Genomic DNA, 22,286 nt, shown 5'->3' on the forward strand with positions numbered 1-22,286 from the left:
TCGCCTATGGTTTATGAACGGTTCATTCAATAGTTTTATGTAGATAAGGTCACTCCGTCATACACAAAAGGGCTCAAAATGTGCGATTATAGCGACGGAAATAAAAATAACGAAAAATTAATTTTCTCACTACTAACCAACAAACCAATCAAACAGCAAAAGAAATTTTATGATGCGAAATATTATTTATTAATAAAAACTTCACAATCAGAATTTGAAACTTTAAGTTTTTAGTAAAATTAGTATATTCATTAAAATGAATTTTTATTTGTTTTAATTTGTTTTTATTTATCCTTTATGCACGCTAGATCGGTGTATTATTGGGTATTTTAGAAGAAGGGAACAAAAAAATTAGACTTTTTACGTTAGGAAAGAACATAATTTTTTTTTTCACATCAAACAATGTCTCTTGCTGCTTGAAAGTAGTGTACACTGTGTGCCAAATAAAACGATCCGCTATACGATCTAGAAACAAAAAAAAAGTTTCTTGGACTCTCCTGAAGATTTAAAATGTTATAATTTTGTTGATACAGGGTGTCCCAAATTACAACAGGGATTTCTTAAGAAAGTGACCATTTATTTTAACCAGTGATTTCAAATATGTCGAATAATATATACATTTAGAATAACAAAGTTGATGTTGGGGGCACTTTTGGGACACCCTGTATCAACAAAATTAGAATATTTTGAATTCAAGAAACTTTTGTACGAAACTTTTTACGTATCTCCTATGGGTTTGTAGATCGTAAGGTGGATTGTCAATGTCAATGAAATAACTAGTATGGTTTTAGAATTATGAAAAAAATGCATTTTCTTTATAATTTCAATATGTTCGGCGGAGAACATGCAATAAAAACTTAGTGCATCAATTTTGGAACAACACCCTGTATAGTGAACTAATCTGGAAGACAATTGAAGCCCCTTCAAATGAAATATCATGTGCCCGTGCGTCAATATGAAGGAAATAAAAGCAAGCCATGAAATTGTCAATCAATTCGATTGAAAAACGAGAAAATCTGACAGTTAATTTAACGTGCCATCCCCTGAGAATCATCCCTATATAGATATAACGCATTTTCAAAAATATTCGCCTAGTCTGGCAACGTTGTTTGTGATTAATATCGTTTCTATCGAGGGAGGGGCGGGGGGTGGCGAACCCCCAATTTGGCGACACCATTAATCAAGTCTCCGACGCCCACTTTGCAAATTTAAATTAAAACAAAATCGACGAAAAGTCCAAGTCTACCGAACAATGGGTGGTGTTTATTCTACGTGTTTCGGGACTGTCAAACGGATTCGCACCGGAACGAGTTTTTCCGGAATATAAATTGCGCCCAAACTTCGCGCCATTTTGAATACATTATGGTGACGGGGCGAACGCGTAATTCACATTAAAAGTTTCCTCGTCGGTTCGGCGGAGTTGTTCCAAAATTATCAATGAAACCGGCAGGTATTTAAAAACTATTTTAATTTTTCCAAATATTTACGCTAGACCGCGCGGATCGGGTGTTTTATGAGCGGAAACGAGCCGGGCAGAAACGAATACTTAGCATTTTTTTTAGTAGGAAAACAATCCGAAAAGTATTAGTGAGAGTCCCCTAGCACATAATTGAAAAATTCAAAGAAATCCTCGCTGGTTTTGGATTTTTTTAAATGGGGTTACCATTTGTTTAAAAAATTTGATACGTAAATCAATTATTTTTAATTACATTTAGTTAGCGAAACTCCTCACAAAAAACAGAATAAATTACAGATTCATTTAATACACTATCCAATTAATATCATAATCAATTAGGATTTTTTCGTAATTAGCATATTTTATTTTCGATAATATTCAACGCAATTAGATGTAATAAAATTTTTAGGCGAGCTTGTAAAAAAAGTAATAAATTATGGATTTAATTTTTAAAAACAATTAATTTATTGCTGGCGCGGGAAACAAAAAAGTGAACCCTACCCTAATATACTTCAAATATTTAAATTTAATTGAAATAATTAATTTTAACTACCACTCATGTGTTATAATGATAATACATAATAATAATAATAATAATAATAATAATATTAATAATAATAATAATAATAATAATAATAATAATAATAACAACATTAATAATTGTCTAATAATATAATCTTTATTGTCTAACAGATCCATTTCAAAAATATTTTCATTTTAAGAACTGTAACTATAACTATCACAACTGTATTCACTTCAGCAAAGTAATATAGGGTCCTTTATGTGGTAAACAAAAAACGTCAATATCATTGCAGAAGTCATTAAATAATTTCATCAACTGGTAGAGAGGACCTTTGATCGAGTTACCAGGTAAAATACAGGCGATGCCCTTACAGTCTTTGAAGGAACACTAATGAATTGCAAAGTTTATATAAAAACTACGATTCAACAGTGAGCGAACCTTAAATATTAGTAATAAATCACCCTGTGGTAGTCCCCTAGCTGGGTAGAAACCACTTACACGAAAGTGAAGTAATTTCAGAAACTTTCAATTTAAGTGATGTACTTACAAAATATTGGTTGCCTTACTGTTGAATCGGACTCTAGTTTCGAGCGCACATAACTATAGTATAAAGTCTTTTGACTGCACTTCTACAGGCTTCATCGACATCATTTCTGAAGGAGAGATTCTCCAATAATCTCCAAATCATTCTGCAGAGACGCACAGTCGACTACACTATCAATTATTTTAAACAATGTCACATCATCAGCAAAGAGCAAAAAGCATAAATAAATAATTCAGATATTAATTTAATTAGATTCATCTAGAGAGCCAGCTCTGGTCACTCCCTGAAATCTTTTCGAACGAACACAAGATTTTCAAGGGGTCAATGTTGGGTCCGCTATTATTCATTGTTTATGTTGATGACATGTCCGAATTCCTAAAGGATGAGAGAATCGCGCAATACGCAGATGATACTACATCGATTGTAACTGCTACAACAGTTGTCGAAATATCAAGTAAATACAGTAGGAGTGTAGGTATTCAGAAAACAATCTCAAACGCGAACACTGGGAGGTTATCGGCGAGGCGTGTGTTATTTATACACTGCGACGGAGGTGGTAACGTGGACGGTTAAATTTCGAGATATCTGAATTCCAGTCATCCAAGGATTCAATTCAATTTACAATAGAACTTAAAGAGGACAACAGTCTGCCTTTTCTAGATGTGCACATCACAAAGACCGAAAATGGACACTTAGAATACACTCTACACACTACACACACCAATATATATCTGAATGCTAAATCTCATCACCACTCATCACAGATACAGGAAGTGGTAAATACATGAATCGCTCTATCCTTCAGGTTCACAAACGAGAAGAACAGAGATGATGAACTGAGGAAAATTAGTACCTGCCTTGAGAAAAAGGAATTCCGAAAACGCACTATCAGCAAGGTAATCAGCAAGCAATAACAACCACAACAGAAAGTGCAGGGCGAGATTTAACGAAAATCTGGGATTAAATCAAGGGGATTACTGACAAAATTGGCCGAATATTACGGAACTACGGCGTACAAACCTTATTATTAAAACAATATGAAGAAACCCAAAACAAAAACCAATAAGTGTATAGTGTAGCTTGCAGATCGTGCAGTTTGACGTACGTGGGACAGGAGGATTTCAGCCAGGCTTGAAAAACATCGATTAGTCATTAGAAATAAACAAACAGCATCTGCTTTATTTCAGCACCCCCACTAAATATGCCATAAAATTGATTTCGGTACTTCCAAACAACCCTATATATTTATCCAATCCGTGGAAAACGATACTTAAAGTGATGCGCAGCAGTCAAATAACGCGACAATGTTGGGGGGGGCGGACCCTTCTCCCTAACCACCTCCGGCGGGTATAAATACCAGCCGCAACTTCGATAACCTCCCAGTGAGATCTTGGCGAAAGTTTTCTTGTTAACAGCCAGGTTAATAGTCATACGATGTTTGCCAGAAGACGGAATATTCTTTCAGTCATGTGTCTACTTTATATGAAAAAACACCAAAAAATATTATGAATATTTGTTGTCTTGAACTAGCCAACCAATTTTTTCCTTATATATTTTATATTACGTTATGTTGTCGAAAAATGTTATTTACTTGTTTATTGTACCTCTTGACAATGTAGGATTGACTGTGTAGGATTATATAACAATGGACTTTCTTTCGTTCTTTCTCTATGCGTCGGAGGAGAACTTACCTAAATAAAAAAAATAGGTTCATAAGAGAGAAATGCGAAAGCCACATTTTATGGGATTTTCGATCAAACTTGGCTTGGGTTATTTTTTTCGTAAGACTGTCGCGGGGATTTTATATTCCTTCGAGCGGCAATCTGCCTTTCCGAACCCATAAAACATTTATGTATTTCTTATCAAATTTAATCAAACACCCTGTTTACGAGTGACCTCGTAAAGAGACGCGATAAAACGCACAATATAATCGAATTAAAGCAGCGAACTGAAATATTTAATATCCGCCGTTAAGCCAAGTTTGCAGCCAAATAACCGTTAAGGATGTTGATTGGAGTCCGGTTTTATTCTAGCGCGAACTACGTTTCTAAAGTCGTCTCACCTCCCTGCGGAAAAAACTGAGCGTAAATCATCTTAAAGGTGTCCTCCCTCACCACACCGGTGGGGCACTCCGCCTTGAACCCCCTGTATATCCGCTTGATTTCGTCCTGGGTAAATCTCGTAGCTCGGCACAACGACTCCAGACTCTCCGGTCGGTATCTCGGCGGTGTCTCTAAGTCCTCTAGCTCGGAATCTGAAGAAGAAGATTCGCGAAATAACCTTAAACTGCAATCTATGTGTTTACTGCGAATTGGATTCAAAAATCCAATAAAATAAAGTAAATCTTTGTAAGTAATTAATTGAATGATTGATGATTAATTCACAGTAATCATGATTCAATCATTAGTCTAATCAGAACTCCAAAGAAACTGATCGATTGTTGTTGGATAAACGTGAATTGATAATCAACTCAATTCAACACTTCACTAAGTGTAAAGGAGTAAAGTAATAAATAGTAATTTAATCAATTATGTTCCGTCATCACAGATAACTCGCTTTGACATGCAAATCCACAGCAGACGCGTAGTATCTCGATTACAGCGGCAAAATGACGCGGAGTGAAATCGGGTCTGCCCGGCGGCCGATCCTATAGGTAAAACGCTACCAAGCACCCTTACCCTTGAAGTACTGGAACAATTTCATGAAGATTAACGTGGAAAACTCCGCGCGTGTGACTCGAGAGGCGAACTAAACGGATTTCAGCTTGCGTTATTTTTTCCTCAGTTTACAGAGATCGTGTTTATAAGAATTAATGTTCGATTAGTAACCGATAGCGCGAGTGTGGGTTTAATCATTTTCGCGCGTCGTACAGGGTGTCCCGTTTTCGCAGACCGACACTTTCAAGGTGCTCCGTTTTTTTTTGTTTTGTGTTCTAGCTGGGTGGGGACACGAGACGGCCATTCCTGCGCAATTTGTTTACATTTATTTGATTGGACGCTACGATTTGTAAGTGTTTGGCATTCCGATTTAATGAAACGAAAGCTGATTAAATTTTATTTGCAGCCGTTCCAGTAAAACCCGATATTTATTGAAAATTTCGAGCGAAAGGAAAATAAACCCGGAGATTTAAAAAGTGCCTATATAAACACGCCGAAATAATTTAGGGGACAACGGTACCAATCACAGAGCTTATCAATATCAATTGAAAAGAAGAAGCTTTTTAACATAACCTTCAAAAGACGACCTAAATTACAAAATGTACTAGAATAATTATTTAAATTTAAATACAGTGAAAACTTCCTACAGCGAAGCTCCGTATAACATACCGAGTTTCGCCGTTTGGTGTACTATTAGGTCTCCATACAAAGCTAGGTATTTCTCACTATCTATACCGAAAGAAAAAAGTGCACATCAGGTAACAAAGTAACGAATGCAGGCCGACTTGTAATTAATAAATTCTCTTACCTTCTGTGTTTTTCTCGTTATAATGCCTTTATCGGTATGTATAAAAGCATACCATTGTTTCAATCAGTTCTAATTTGACTTATTGAATACGGCGAGCATGGCGAATAAGCGAAAAATTTTATCTCCAGATGATAAAGTTGCTTTAATTCGGTAGATAGGACGGGGAGAAAAGAAAAGTGATGTGGGACGTCGATACGGACTTTATCCACGATTTGGAAGTTCAAAAAAAAAATCGTTCAGGCTGAAGCGGCAGACAGCTCTAGTAAAAAACTAAGAAAGCCAAAATTTGAAGATTTGGATCGGGCAATGTTGGACCTATCGTAAAACTAAAAGTAGTAGTAGTAAAAGAAAAAAAAGAGAGCTAGTCGTGATTGAAAAATCAACTAACCCACGATGTTTTAAGAACATCGGGCATTTGCCGGTCACTTACAAGGCAAACAAGTCTACATGGAAGGCAAAGGGGATGGGAAGGAATGGGATGCGGAATTAAAGGGGAGGAAAATATTACTTCTGTATGCCGATGGACTAGAACGTAATAAAAAGTTTTAAGAGTCGATACAGGAAAAACATTTTAATGGGAATGATCGAGTCCGAAGATAAATTTTCCAGTAATATGCTAGATGCAGTCAACTTTATTAAAAAAGGTTGGAAAGAGGTGACAGCAGAAACAATTCAACACTCCTATCGTCATGCAGACCGAGACAGAATGCGAACAGGACTTGGAAGATGATCAGCCACTAAGCGAGTGGATGAAGCAGTTTCAAACAACAATTACGTTTACAAGTGAGGAGTTGCAAGGTTTTATGGTGATAGGTCAGGATTTGCCTCCAACAGCAGACTTAATAGAGGAAACCATATTACAACAAGCAAAAAAAAGGGTGAGGAAGAGCACCAAGAGGAAGAAGAAGACGAAGAAGTTGATCTGGGACCACCACTAATCATTCAAGTTGAAGCTGCTAGGCTGCTAGAGAAATTTTCTATAAATAATGGGGAAGATGCCCCTCTCGAAGAAATGGTAAAAATGCAAGCCAACGTACGAGATGCGTATTTGCATACTAAAAAAATTCAAAAGAAAATGACCGATTATTTGAAACAATAAATATAGTTCTTAAATATTAAGTAGTAAGTAGTAAGTAGATGTTAAAATATGTATATAAAATAAATAAATATTTTACAACTAAAAAAAAGCAGTCGCTTTAATTTGGCTATAGAGTGTCGACTGTATTACAGATTCCAGTAGGAATATAGTTATGTGGTTATAATAATTTATATAGTTACCATTGTCTAGTGTATAGTTTACTTCATAACTTGAGCTTGTGGTAAGGGAACATGTGGTCTCGCTAAATACTCCGCACACAGTTATTTTGAAAATAAGCTTCCAAACTAATTTTCAGAGTTTTTGTTTTAAGCCAATTCACATTCCTGAGAAAGTCGCAGGTTATTGTAGATGCTGATTATTATTCCGCGAGTATTTTTGAATATTCCGTTCTTTTTTTTCCACTTTTTTGTATTTTTTTTTTAACTCAGCTGGAGTCTGATTAAAAACCGAAAAAAAGAAAGTCAGTGTTGTAATTGCTTGCACAGTTTCCTCCAAGTTGTCAATTTCTCTCCGTGTGTCGTGAAATAATGACGAAAATTAGCGTAAAAGTTGCGAGATACTGTCGAACGGTTTTTGCCCGGACAAGGATTAAAAATGGGCGTAATTTTGATAAATTTAAACAATTAAACTATAGCGTCCGGGGGGCAATTGTTAATGTCGATTTTAATTGATGGGCTGGTTTTAATCTTTCGCCTGTATGTTGTATAAAACGTCCGATTTATTTTCTACCTCGGTTTTGGTCAGGCCGAACCCACGATCGTATTTTACGAGCGAAACAATGAGGAAGAATTATTGCCGTTGGACTGTGATTACTCTACAACGTCCGTTGGATCTAATTTTCGTCGTTTTTTTCCATTTCCTCTGTTCCTGGCGTTTTATTTCTTTGAAGAGTAGAAGTAGGGGTGGATAAAATAAAATAAAATACTACTTATATTGTTTCAATTTCCGTTCCTACAAAAAAAAAACGTTTAGAATGCTTGCTAAGATGTTCCTAATATTAATTTCATAGTTATCATCTCAGTACTGCATTACCAAACACTCAAAGAGAAATTTATTTTAATTCTGCATTTTAAACATAAATTTTTACCTCCAACTTTCAGTTTCCTTTTAACTGCCTGCAAGCCTGAAAGTCACGTTTAAAATCTTATTATGTAAAATGTACAGGAGGAGCCCGAGAATTTTCGCTATTCTATGTACCACCTCCTTTACATCTCTGAATCCAGATTTGTTGAAGTTCTATCTTTAGATTTTACTGCCTCTATTCTGGCGTTACTGCAAATAACGTGGCATTCAAGACATATCTAAAAACATGGCAGACTTCCAATTGCCTTTATGTAGGTATGGTATGTTCATAGATATAAGAAAGTGACCAATTGCTTTTGAATGGAATTATCCAAGGGTGGTCATTAACATACAATGCAACAAGATTATTACCTAAAGTTTCGGAATTTAAATTCAGGTAAAGTTGTGGTCCGTAATAGAAAATAATTTAATACCTACCTTTGGTTTGGTATACTAGTTAGTTTAAGTTTATTAGTAATCATTCTTATTTCGTGTGTACTACAGCGTGAATTATGCAAAATATGTGCGAGTCTAGTGTATCTCAGGAGATGCTCCCGCCCAAATGCAGAAAACACTATTCTATTGAGACCAAGGAAGTTATAAACAATGTTTATGGACGAAAATTCCAAAATCAACTATATGGAAAATTGTGAATAATCCCATTTCAGCGAGGAAATAAAGAAGCGATGCTGACATTTTCTCGAGTGTGTTAAATATGGCAGAACTACCTTATGGAAGTGTACTCAACACATGGGTTTTAGATTTTAAAAAATTGACAAAAGGCAAGTTTTAATGGAATCTTTTAGATTTCGGAAATGGCGACTGCAATATCTAGAAAAATTAGGATTTACAGAGAACAACAAAGGCCAATTATTTATTTGGATGAAACCTGGTTCGACACTTATGATACTCCTGAAAAGGGTTGGGTTGACTCAACTGATAAGTGTAAAACAAACGCGCCATAAAAAAAAGATGTAAAAAAATAACTATTTTGCATGCTGGCTCTAAAGATGGTCGGATTATTAATGGACTACGCAAAAATTCTAGGCCATACAGTTTTAACGATTCCACCTTACCACTGTGTATTTAATCCATGAACTGAAATCTGCCAATGTCTTTCCCCGTGTTAACTTCAATGTCTTCAAACTTATAGAAAATGAAGTTTTTAACATCCCTCCACAAAATTGGGCAAATTCTGTTAAACATATATAAAAAGCAGAATAATCGTATATCCATATTGCAATAATATAGAACAAATAATAATTAGAACAGGCGACGATAGCGATAGTGATACTGATATATTATGTGAATAATTTTAAGTAATTTAAGTAGGTAATATAAATAATTTGTAATTTTATTTTAGTTTTAAACATAAATACATACATAAATAAATAAATATTGTTTAGTATCTTTCCTAACAAAACCACAAATAATTAAATTCTAAGCAAAGTACGGACCTGCTCGGCCATATTTCATTCTTACAGCTTGCCCGGGTCTTGCCTTAATTCGTATCAGTTTCTTATATCTATGAACAGACTTTACTGTTGAGTTAACTCCTCTGGTATTCCTACCATAGATACGTACCGTTACTTTTATTACTTTAGTAGTACATTTTCAACCCAAATTTTACTTACTCTACATGGATTATTGGCAAATGGCGAAAAAGATGATGATGCTAAGCAGAAATTGCGAGGATAAGACGTAGTGGAACAGAGTAGGCAAATTAGGCTAGAGTTGAAACCAGGAAAGGCCAAAGACCATCAATTATTGAAAATATAGATTTTCTCTGCCAGGCTGCATCGTTTAATGGGTCAACAGGATAAACCACATCGGTTCATACGTGTTAGGCGTCAAAAGCAGCGTTTATATTTTATTGCCTTCGATACAAACTAAGAATTCTTGTTAGTTAAGAATAAATTCCTGTAGTTCTATATATCTAGCTAGTATCCTAAATAATAATAATAATAGTCTTTATGGCAAATTAAAATATTACAATATAAGAACAACAGCACCAACACCATAATTGTCAACAAAATACACACCCGTATATACATCGTAAATACAAGAAATAGACACACATATACTGAGACGCTTTTGCTAGATACTGGCGGGTCCAATAAACAAAATTAATGTTTTTTGAAGGACTTTATTGTGGGGAGGAACGTTATAGCATAAGGTATTTCATTAAATAATTTAACTGCGTTATAGCTAAAAGATCTCTGGAAAGTTACCGAGGTGTGTGTAGGAACGCAATATCTTAAACAATGGCGGGTGTCTCGATTATGAATATCATTTTCTCTGTCTTATTAGAGCATAGTAAAAAAAACAAAGGTACCTAACTGAACTTTATATCGGTCCTCCAGCTTGAGCAAACCCGAATCAGAGAGGCACTGTGAAATATGGCCATACATTCTGGGATTGTAACTAAAACGATTACAGGCATTCTGAAGTCTCTCTTTATCTCGATTAAGCATAGATGGCGAATATACTACACTAAAATAAGCGACATGGGCTAAAACTAGCATATCACAGTGTTTAAGTTTGACTTCTTTACTGAGAAAATGTTTATGGATATATAATGTCCTCAACTTATAGAAGGATTTTTGTAACACCGAGGCAAAATGCTTAGAAAACCGCCAGTCACCGTCAAACCATAATCCTAAATCTTAAGCCGAGGAGTATTTTACAATATCTCGCCTTTTATTTCCAAATAATAACATCTGCGTTTTGTTAGTATTCAATAAGAGGTTGTGAGACGCAAATACCTCCAGAATTATTTTTAGATCTAAATTTATTTTAGTAGCACTTAACATTTTAGCATCTAAAGCTTCACTAGCAACAAAAGACAAATATAACAGACTAGGTCCAAGAATACTCCCCTGGGGAACACCTCTTTCCAAAGCAATGGCATCCGAATGATTATTTCTTATAACTACCCTTTGGTATCTCTAACCAAGAAAATTTGTAAAAAATTTCTAACTTAACTAGGGGAAGGAAATTATCCAAGGTATCGAACGCTTTGCTATAGTGCAAGAGAATGAGATAAGAGTTTAATTTAGAATCCGCTGCTCTCCATAAATCATCAGTAACACGAATCAAGGCAGAAGTAGTGTTGTGAGGAGGTCGAAAACAAGATTTAGTGTCTGGGAGGATTTTGTTATAGCATAGGAACTAACGAAGTTGTTTAGCTGCAATTTTTTAGTAATCTTTGAGATGGTTGGTAACGAACTGATTGGTCTAAAATCGTTAATGCCACTTGGATACTCTTTCTTGGGAACGCAACTTCAGCTTGCATACAAGAGGCCGGAAAATAGACGAAATAATAGAAATATATGCTAGAAACTTGTTTTTCTAGAATGTATATTCGATGCGTTATTACTCCAGGCTTCAACTGGCGAAATAGCCAATGGACATTGCGTCGCCTACTCGACGAGATCTGCGATTACCTAAGGCGCTTTTAACGCCCGTCCAAGCCTCCCTCACGTAGGTGAAGAACCTTCGGTGTAATGGCCTCTTGGGTCGCCTGGGTTCGTCTTCTTCTTCCTCGTCGCAGGAGCCACCAGCTTCTTCGTTCAGCCTAGGATCGCGAGGTCTCCTCCTGTCGTCCTGCAACCGCTCTAGGACACTCTGCTCCTGCAGACGCTGCCGTGAAATAACCGATATCGTCGGCTCGGGGCCCTGCTGACCGTCCGCTGCCCGTCCTGCGCTAACGTGAAGTTGCTGCTGTGTGTTACGCTGCCGCTGGACCTGCGCAGGTAATCCTCAGCCCTCCCCCCGTTATCGCTAACGTACGACAGATGGAGCTGCGATCTGCGAACTCCATTCGCCGTACGTTTCGCGCGAACGCACCATTGGGTACATCATGTGTCCGGCATCTTAGGGCCGAAGACGCGCCCCTCGAAGCGCCCCGGAATCCTTTTTAGCTTCGCAGTCGGTAGGATTTCTTCGGGAAAGCGAAGATCGTTAAAAAGCTGCAGTTAGTGGTGTTAGTAATGGGTGTATCTGGAAAATAGAGAGAGCCGGCGTTAATAAAGCAGCAGGAATATGAATACGCTCGATCGAAGAAAGTTTTTTATGGGAAAACCGGCGAATCCGGTTTAATGCGAGGCAACGGGAAACTTTAAATGGAGGCCGTACGAATTTAAGACGGGCTTACGGGGCTTTGCCGCGGGGAGATCGTTTCGAGTGTATTGTTTCTGTTTTTCTTCCAGTTTGGGGCGCAGATGGGTCTGTTTTTTCGCCCTGGGGACATTAGGTTTAAGACGAAACAAGCTTAACGACTGCGATTTACTTATTTTTGGGTAGTTGCGTTCTCGTCTATATAAAAGTTGGCACTGTTGAAAAGTTTCGTTTAGTTTAGTTTACACGTAAATTTAATTGATAGATTATTTCAAAAATTTTCGAAGCCTTTTTTTGAAATTCGTTTTACAAATTTTTAGGTGTCTTTCACAAGCTATCGTGCGTTTCATAAGTTAGGTTTAAGTTGCGGTGAAATATAAAGCCCGCATTTATATCCACATGGCCTGACTACATATTATGACACTGGGGAAATTCCGGTGGATTGGCTAACGGCAAAATCCATTACGATTCCCAAGACAAGCAGAATGTCAAAACGCCACGAGCACAGAACAATCAGCTTAATGAGAAAATTATAAAAATTACTTCCCCACATTGTACAGGGTGGCCCGCTTAAGTTTGAGAGGGGCCTATACCTTATCTCCAAACCTACGGGGGTTACAAAAAAAAGTCAAATACAAAAGTTGTTTCTATTAAAATGACCTATAGCTTTTTATATCCCTAATCGTCAATTTTTATATACGAAGTGTCAAAACACAGCTACATTTTTTAAAATAGAACACCATATATTTTATTTTTGGATATTCCTTTCAAAGGCAAATTCAACGGTATAGATTAATAACAACATTAAACATTTTTCAGCTATTATTTTTACGAAAATAATGCTTTTCTTTAGGCAATGTTAAGCTTAATCTCGTTTCATTCAGACAGTGTGTTGCTGCGCGAACTCGTTGTTGCACTTCCAAAAATGTTGACCTTTTATCTTTTTAAACCACACCTTTGAATGTGTCCCACAAAAAAAGTCTATCGGGGTCAAATTTGGACCCTTCGCTGACCAGGAGATGCCAATTAAGCCAAAACGGTAAGTCAGAGACCCGTACTACGTTGTATAATTGAAATTCCAATAATATGCGGATTTAAGAAAATTGAGAAAGGTATCATTTTGCGAAACGCGCCAGCACCGCGTATTTTAAGAAAATATTTTCAATTTGATCATTGCCTAAAGAAAATAGTTTAAAAAGTTAACAAGATTGATGGTTTAAACATAACCTGAATTTTAAAGATGATCTGATAAGTTCGAAACGGAATCGCAGACCCATACTCATATATATCGTTGAATTTGTCTTTGAAAGGACTATCCAAAAATTAAATAAATGTAGGGTGTTCTATTTGAAAACTTCCTATTTAGTTTTCAATTTAAACATTTAAGAGGTTAAGTGGACTAGCTTTTGCCATACTTCGCCTCTTCTCCACTGTATCTATACAACAATATACAACAATAAAGGTAAATTATTATTATTATTATTACTATTATTATTATTATTATTATTACTATTATTATTATTATTATTATTATTATTATTATTTTTCCTCCTTATTAGGGTAGCAGCTTTAGTGGGGTTTATTAAGCAGTCACTAAAGTTGGGGGGGGGGGGGAAGGTTTATGTCTCCGGGATATTCAGGGTCTTTCGGACGATTTTGCAAGTTTCAAGTATTACGGACTTTTGCATTTTTGTAAAGATGGTTTTATTCGTTGTATTCAGTCTTTCCAGGTATCCTGCAAGCTTCTTGGTAACTAGCCCAGTGGTCGATATAATTAGAGGGATAACATGTACTGCTTTTAGGGTGAGTATTTTTTTATATTCCTCTGCCAAGTCGTAATACTTATTAATTTTTTCCATTTCTTTCTGTTCCAGGTTGTGGTCCGAGGGATGTGAGACGTCGATGAAATACGCCTTTTTATTAGCCTTATCCAGCAGAACAATGTCTGATCTATTGCTGGCTATTGGTTTATCTGTTACTATAGGTGTATCCCAGTATAGCCGATAATTTTCGTTCTCAAGAACTGGAGCAGGTATGTATTTAAAATATGGACTGTATTTTCCCCCCCCTAGGTTGCATAGCATTGCTAGTTCTTGGTGTACAATATTTGCTGTTAAATTGTGCCTTTTGGTGTATTCAGACGGAGCTAGCGTTTGACATCCTGCTATTACATGTTCGATGGTCTCTGGCACCCGTCCACACATACGACATTTATCATCATCTATTCTGATCTTTTGGATATACTTCTTATAATTCCTAGTCGCTATGCTTCCATCCTGAATAGCTGTGATAAATCCTTCAGTTTCAGCGAATAGCTGCCCCTTAACTAACCAATTTGTTGATTCGCTCCCAGCAGTTTTTAAACTAGTTGGATATTTTCCATGTAGGGGCTTACTCAACCACTTCTCTTTTACCTCATCAAGTGTTGGTATCTCTTTTATTTCATTTTTTCTGAGATCTACAGCTGAGTATCTATCCGACTGACAGGCGAGCTTATGCAACGTCGAAGTATCTTTTTTACGGTGGAAGAACTTCTTTAACTGATTTACTGACGCCTATGCAGTATGTTGAGGTCAGCCAATCCTCTTCCGCCCGTCGATCTTGGTAAGTATAGCCTTTCAGTGCATGCCTTAGGATGGTGAATTCTATGCTGTGTCATGAGGGTCCTTATTTTCCTGTTCAGCCTCTCCAAGTCAGTGTTAGACCATTTTAATATACCAAACCTGTACGTGATTATCGGTATCGCCCATGTGTTTACAGCTTTAATTTTGTTTTTTCCGTTTAGTTCCGTTTTTAATATTTTTATCACCCTGTTTTGCAGTTTAGTTTCTATATTAGCCTTAGCATTGTTCTGATTAATATTAAGATTCTGCTCATATCCTAGATATTTATAATACACGTTGTTAAGATACATTATTTCGGTTTCAGATTCCAGCTTATCATAAGTTTTTGGTATACCTTTATGAGCTATAAGTTTGGCACACTTATCCAACCCGAATCTCATTTTGATGTCATCTGAGAATTGTTGTGTGAGTTGGATTAATCTATTCAGTGTGTTTTCAGATCCCGCATATAGCTTCAGATCGTCAACGTAAAAGAGGTGGCTTAGTTTATACTTTTGGTATCCATTTTTCAGCTCGTATCCTAGGTTCGATCTTTTTAAGGCCCAGGAGAGGGGATTCAGGCTCAGGATAAACCATATAGGGCTTAGAGCATCGCCCTGGAAGATTCCACTTCGTATTGGTATTTCTTCGGTGTTCACAGATCCAGTATCAAGGTTTACAACTAATTTGGTCTGCCAGTTTTTCATACACCTTTCTACTATTATTATTATTATTATTATTATTAATATTATTATTATTATTATTATTATTATTATTATTATTATTATTATTATACGATTACATCTCAGCTCTCACTGGTCTGTTTTCACCCGAGGCTTTGCTTGCTGCGGGCTCTCTGAACTGGCGAGAAAAAAGTTGAATTCCTCCCACTCAATTCAGAAACTTACGAACAATGTGGCATGTCTCTAGTATGACAGCCTTCTGTCCGTATTCCACGATGTTCTGTGGAAGTCCGATGTCTTTTAAATTTTTGGAGACAATTCCCTCCGCCGAAATTACAAATGGGTAGATAAACACTTTATTGAGCTGCCAAATATTTTTCAGTTCCACCGCCAAATTTTCGTATTTTTGTATTTTTTCTGTTTCAGTTTTACTGATATTGTGCGGGAGTGGAACAGCGATATTTATTATGAGGGCAATTTTCTTTTCTTTGTCTATAAGAGCGATATCGGGTTTATTGTAGTCCACTGTTCTATCCGTTGTAATAGGTCTATCCCAGTACAGTACAGCTCTGCCATTTTCAAGTACAGCCGAGGGCTGGTATTTATAATACGGTTGGTATGTTTCTAGAAGGCATACATTAAGGCTAGTTAGAGGTGGATAATTTTAGCAAGTTGGTTATGACGGTTCAAATATGCGCTCTTCGTGAGAACAGGGCACCCGGCAATAATATGTTCGATTGATTCTCCAACTGAGCCACATTTTCTGCAGTTGTCCTCCACGTTGAGTTTGAGGCAGTGTTTCTCATAATTGCGGGTTCTCATGACTCTGTCTTGAATAGCCATAACAGAGCCTTCAGTCTCGGGATATAGATATCCAGCGTTCAACCAAGCCAGCGAGGCGACCTTATCAATGTGATCTGCATCCAGATTTCTAGGGAATTTTCCATGTAGAGTTTGTTGTCTCCACAAAGCTTGGTTTCCTGTCTCGTGTTCAGATCAAACGTGATTTCTCGGTGCTGCAAATTAAGTGGAGTGAACCCTTTGTCCTCCTCGGCGATCAAATGTATTAAGCGGTCCTGCGAGTCTAGAAGTCGTTGTCTTGGGTTCATTTCTTGCGTTCGGCATAGACTATAGATGTTCACTAGACCTCTGCCTCCACTGTTTCTGGGAAGATAAAGCCTTTTTACCTATGAATTTGTGTGCAAGCGTCGGAATTTTGTCATCAGACGGCGGGTTAGTCTGTCTAACTCATTAAGGTCCGATTCGGACCATTTTAATATCCCAAAAGTGTACGTCAGTACAGGAATAGCCCAGCAATTGATAGCTGTGACCTGATTCTTGGCTGACAGTTTGGTGTTTAATACTTTGGTACTATTATTATTATTATTATTATTGTTATAACCAAATCATGTTTTGGATGGCCAGGGCTTTCGAAAATCTTATAAATACCAATAACAAGTTTTTTAATCGACAGCAAAATAGTTTTGACTAGTTTTGGTTAGTTTTGTTACCAATCGGTAACGCTTTTTTTTATTAAATACTTTTTAATAAATAGTTATAATTATTATATATAACATTATAAATAGGGCACAGTGGGGCACGATGCACGGTGAGCCAGGGAATGAACTCATAATACATGACACTGACACCTGCTCCATTCCATAAAAATAATTTTTAAAGAACTTACCGGGTGGGCAAAAAAAACGGAAAAAAATGTTTTTCATTATAAGTTTTGACCTACTAATATATACATTTGTTTTCTTTTTTTTAGAGTGATAGTATAACTTAACTTTGATTTATGTAAGACATTGCTATTATTTTTGGCAGAAAAGTGTTTAACTGAATGGTACTTTAGATGTATAAAAATCCTGTAATTGTTTCTTTCAAGCAAACAAACTTAAATATTTTAAAAAATCCGATAACAATATTTTGTTTTAGTCTATGTTAAATAAATAATATAATATTAATTTTTATTTTCTTAAATACATGTATTTCAAATTGTTGCTACATTTTGTGTAGTGTTATTAAACTGTTTTCATGATTTAATTAAAAACTGTTTGTAAATAGAGAGTTGTTTTTGTGAACACCTTGCATAATAATTATATTGTATTAAAATTTGATGTTCGTAATAATTTTTTCTTTTTACTGTTTTGTTTTTATTAATATTAAGTAAAATAGTGGGCCGCCTTGAATTAAAAATTAAAATATAGAAAAATAAACCATCAGTGCTTCTGGTATGCAATGCCGTGGTGGTTTTGGTCTGTCGCCTTTTTCATTCGGCACAACGATAAATGTATTCGCATTCGCTGCAAAAATCGATCGACGGACAAGGGAGTAGCGATATCAATGAGTCTGGGACCTTCTAGGTCGTCAGCAAATTTATACGTAACCCATAAACCTCCGAAATTCAGGGTGGCACGTATCTTTTTTGGCTCCGGGGCGGGCCATTGTCTCATCAAGGCGGCGAGCCTGACATCGATCAATTTTCCATTGTATCTTCCACTTTCATCAGCGGCACTTCTCGCGTTCTCCTCTAAGAATATCGGACGGCCCTTTATTCCCTTGTACGTGTCAATTAAGCTGTCAGGTCCTCTTTTGTTTTGCTCGTTATCGGATAACCGAGTGGGGATGAATGTTTATTACGAGAAAAGAACACTTTTTCCTCTCTCCCCGCGTGATTTATGACCCGCTTGTCTAATTAAGATCGTCCCGGTTATTTATTAAACGCTTATTTAAATGGAGTAACTCTGGTTCCGGGGGCGGTAGAATAGGAAAGCCCTACGGTTTATTCGAAGTCCAGATAGGTATGAAATTTTGTATGTCTTCGCGGTAATTTGTCTCACTTTGAAGTTAATCCCGGCTTAACTTGCGCTGGTAGACCGAAGTTTAATTCGTCGGACAAAACTCGCGTTTCGATCGGTTCAATCTTATTATATCGAATAATTTTTACATTTTTCAAAGTTGAAAATTGACTGATCTCTGATTCTGTATAATTTAGACCTCCTAAATTTAAATCTGATTTATTTTTGGATGATCTCTCCCTTGGTTTATTGAATTTTCTTGTATGTTCTATGGCCGGATTGTCCCTTTTTAATGACAAGCAGTATATCTGCATTCCATTTCTTTTATATCTCTCATCTTGCTCCTCACTTGCGGCACCAAGATTTTCGGAAAAGTACTTCAGATGTGAGCGGAAAAAATGTGTTTTTATACTCTACTGCATCCCATTTTACTAAATTTCTCTAACGTTTTCTACAAAGTCTTTGTGATTTGGATTTTTGTTGTTTCCTAGGAAACCTTTTATAACATCGTCTTATTTCACCTACAAAAATTCCCTGGTTTAATTTTGCAATCAGCGAGACTATCGTGATATTTTTTGATCCGGGAGTTAAATTAACCCTTTTTTGGTGGTTCTTTTTCAGCCAATGTTGTTGCCTGTTTCTACTGTCCTACTCACACAAAAAACATGGGTATTTCGCATATCCCGACTGCTGACTTAGTAAAATTCGCAATATTTATGTCATCAGAAATCTTTGAACTATAGTCCATGTAATACTTTTTACAAAACTTCTGGATTCCTCCTGTGTCAGTTTTTGTTGAGTCGAACTAGCTAACGCTTCGCCAATCATCCTGTTGGCTTCTTCAGAGCTTGACTGAAACTGGCTCGCATTTTACTCTGTACCTGCTTATACATTGTTTGAGGGGGGCGGAGCTAACTGAGGAGCATAAACAGCGTCTCGGATGACTGACTTGGTGACAGGTAGAGACCTGAGTAGCGATTATGATTGTTAGGTTGTTTGATTCGTAAACTGATCGAAGAATATAGGAAATGGGGTCTCGCGGTTAACATAGAAAAAACCAAATATCTATGTGTTGGTGGAGAACCTGGTCTACAATTAAACGAAACATTACAAATTTAACATTGCCAAGAGTACAAATATATGGAAATATAAAAAAGAATAACTACAGGAAAACAAAAAAAAAGAGAAAATATATCATATATGAAACATAATAAAATCCAGCTTACCATATTGTGGTGAAAGTTGGAGACTTACAGGAAAATATTAAAAAAGCTGTTGAAATGGATGAAGGGACAGGGTTCGAAACGACCAAAGAAATGATGGGCAAAGAAGGAACCGTTGTAGATTATATTCAAGTGAAACAATTAAGACTTCCCAAATAAGTAACGGAATGGCAACCTAAAGAACACCGGAAAAGAGGAAGACCAAAAACCATTAATCGCCATTTAACGAGTTAAAACCGTTTCCCCATCCGTCCGAAGCCATAAAAGGGGCCCGGAGCGTAACCGTGTGGCACTTCCGTCCGTATCGGCGTACAACGGAGATCGCTCGTATATTACATGATAGATGTCGCCCATGCATCTTTTATTTCCAGAGGCGATAAATCGTCACTATGGGCGCATTCGGTGTATCTGTTAACACGTATTAACGCGTTCAAAAGCAGGACGGGACATAAATATGCATCAGATCGTCAGCCGGCGTAGCTGCAATCGATCGGGATCGTATTAACAATTTTTTTACGTCACCCTCCAACTAAATAAAACCTCCCGACTGCGTAGCTCGAATAACGTTTTTCATTTGTTCGAAACCAGGTCGTCTTTAACACGTTCTCCGAGTCATTTATCACTTCACCTCTGCGGAATGTCTCCCCTTTATACGCTTGGAAATTCGAAATATTCCCCCTCCTCCAGGTCACACTTTTACTTCGAACAAAAAATGCGAATTTCCGTAAGGGAATCTCAACTGCGTCACGCAAGATGGCGTCTGAGAAGGTACCATTCATTTAACAAATCATTTATTTTTTTTGTGAATGTTGAAGTAATTTTCTACTAATTTCAAATTATTTTTTTTGATAATAGAGGCTTTATCTCTTTAGCGAAAAAAACCCTAATGATTGTTTTAACACTGTTTTTCTTTATCCGATTATTGGCTTTTGTGAAACAATAATCTTATTAACAGCTGCTCTGAATAGTTGATGTCATTCCAAACCATTCGCTTAATCCTTTGAAACAAGAGGTTCTTCTTCTCCCTTGACTCCTTCTGCCTTGACCTTTCCTTGCATAATGTTCTGTAGCATCGCATATTTAGGTCCTCTGATGACGTGAGAGTTAGGGAGTTAATTATTTCCTCCTGTTTCTGGGTTCTCTGCGGCAGTTCCAGATTGGAAACCCTGTCAGTCCATGAGGTTTTTAACATCATCTGTAAGCTGATCTTCAGTTCTGACTCTTGTTCTTTGGTTCCAATAAAGATTCGCTATGACTATCAATGTTCATGTTCTGCAATATTTCTATAACCTTGCTGAACTTTATCAAACAACTTTTGAAAATCAATAAAACAGGCGTAGACATCTTGGTTCATGGCGAGACATAGTTGCGCTAACACGTTTATACCGAACTAGTCCCCATACCCTTTCTGAAGCTATCGCTGAATAATTCTTAAAAACATCTTCAAAGTGTGACTCATAAGGGCCATTGTTCTGTAGCATTTTGTTTCTTAGAAAACGTTATAAATGAAGATGAAAGCCACTGTCTTGGAATAACTCCGGTTGAGTATATGATATTAAAGAGAATTACGAGGATCATAATTGTGTCTCGATCTATAATTTTAAGAAGCTCGATTGATATTTCGTCAGGACTATTTGCTGTTCCTCCTTTTGTTTGTTTTTTCATCCTCGGCATGGCCAAGAATCAGTTCAAGCCGATCGTCATTGAAAAGGTCTTTAATATATTCAGTCCAGCGAATCAGCTGTCCGAAATATTACAATCGTCGGAACTTCTCAATACAGTAGACTGCCTATATTTCTTCATTCCGGTCATCTCTTTCAGCCTGCTATGCAGATTGAAGCTGTCATATCTTCGCTCGTATTCTTCCACTTCATCACAGTCCCTCCTTATCCATTCATCGTTAGCAGATTTAATTGTTCTTTGAACGATGTTGTCAATTTCTTTATATTTGATGCTGTTAATTTTATTCTTACTTAAGTTTGTCTTGCCTTTCGTGCTGAAGTTAGCATCTCTTGACCTGCTGTTACTAAAGCGTTGTGTACGCCATATATGCCTCTAGTTAATTATAGATAAAAATAGGTATAAATTCAACTCAAAATAAATAAGAACTAAAAGTTCACGTTTTCACGAAATTAAATATTTGCACATGACAATTGTTTCGACAACACCAGTATTCCACCTATGGATATGAGAGATTTAGTAGATTTCACCGTCACTCGGAAACTGTGAAACAAGATTTATTAGATTGATTAATAGTATCTTTAGACCAAAATTATTTTGAATTTAATAGGCAGATTGACATCTCTAAGGAAGGTTTAATTATGGGAAACCCACTTAGTCCTTTGTTAGCTGAGATTTTTATGGATAATTTGGAAAATATCATACTAGAACATCCTTTAAGTAAAAGCTTTCAGTGGTGGTATAGATACGTAGATGATGTCTTCGCTTGCTTTGTTGGAACGGACACACAAATGAATTCTTTTTTAATTACATTAACTCATTACATAATCGTATAAAATTCACTATTGAGATTGAACAGGATAACTCTATTAATTTTTTAGACTTAACTATTACGAAAACGCAAAACAAATTAGATTTTTCCATTTACCAAAAACCTTAACACATGGACACAGTCATACATAACAGCTCAAACCATCATTATACACATTTCACTCTTTTATACACAGACTTCTTAACACGCCACTCTC

At 36.6% G+C, this 22,286-nt stretch overlaps 1 protein-coding gene across 10 annotated transcripts in view; it reads right to left on the reverse strand.

Annotated features, from left to right (window-relative positions):
• LOC132702309 (Kv channel-interacting protein 1-like) overlaps positions 1-22,286 on the reverse strand; it is a 121,786-nt gene that overhangs the window by 21,354 nt on the left and 78,146 nt on the right. For 5 of the 10 annotated variants that reach the window (XR_009618873.1, XR_009618875.1, XR_009618874.1 and 2 more), the window contains 3 exons: positions 11,999-12,151; positions 11,596-11,896; positions 4,586-4,777 (listed from right to left, as the gene is read on the reverse strand). The exons of 1 other annotated variant lie outside the window; for it this stretch is intronic. Coding sequence is in view for 6 of the 9 variants with exons in the window: in XM_060670860.1 (XP_060526843.1) it covers positions 4,586-4,777; positions 11,596-11,896; positions 11,999-12,013 (508 nt within the window). In the remaining 3 variants the exon portion in view is untranslated. The remainder of the gene's footprint in view (positions 1-4,585; positions 4,778-11,595; positions 11,897-11,998; positions 12,152-22,286) is intronic. 4 more of the 10 variants (XM_060670864.1, XM_060670866.1, XM_060670865.1 and 1 more) reach the window with 1 other exon arrangement.

The sequence above is a fragment of the Cylas formicarius genome, unplaced genomic scaffold (assembly GCF_029955315.1).
Source record: "Cylas formicarius isolate icCylForm1 unplaced genomic scaffold, icCylForm1.1 PGA_scaffold_5__7_contigs__length_24384050, whole genome shotgun sequence".
In the NCBI taxonomy this organism is placed as follows: domain Eukaryota; kingdom Metazoa; phylum Arthropoda; class Insecta; order Coleoptera; family Brentidae; genus Cylas; species Cylas formicarius.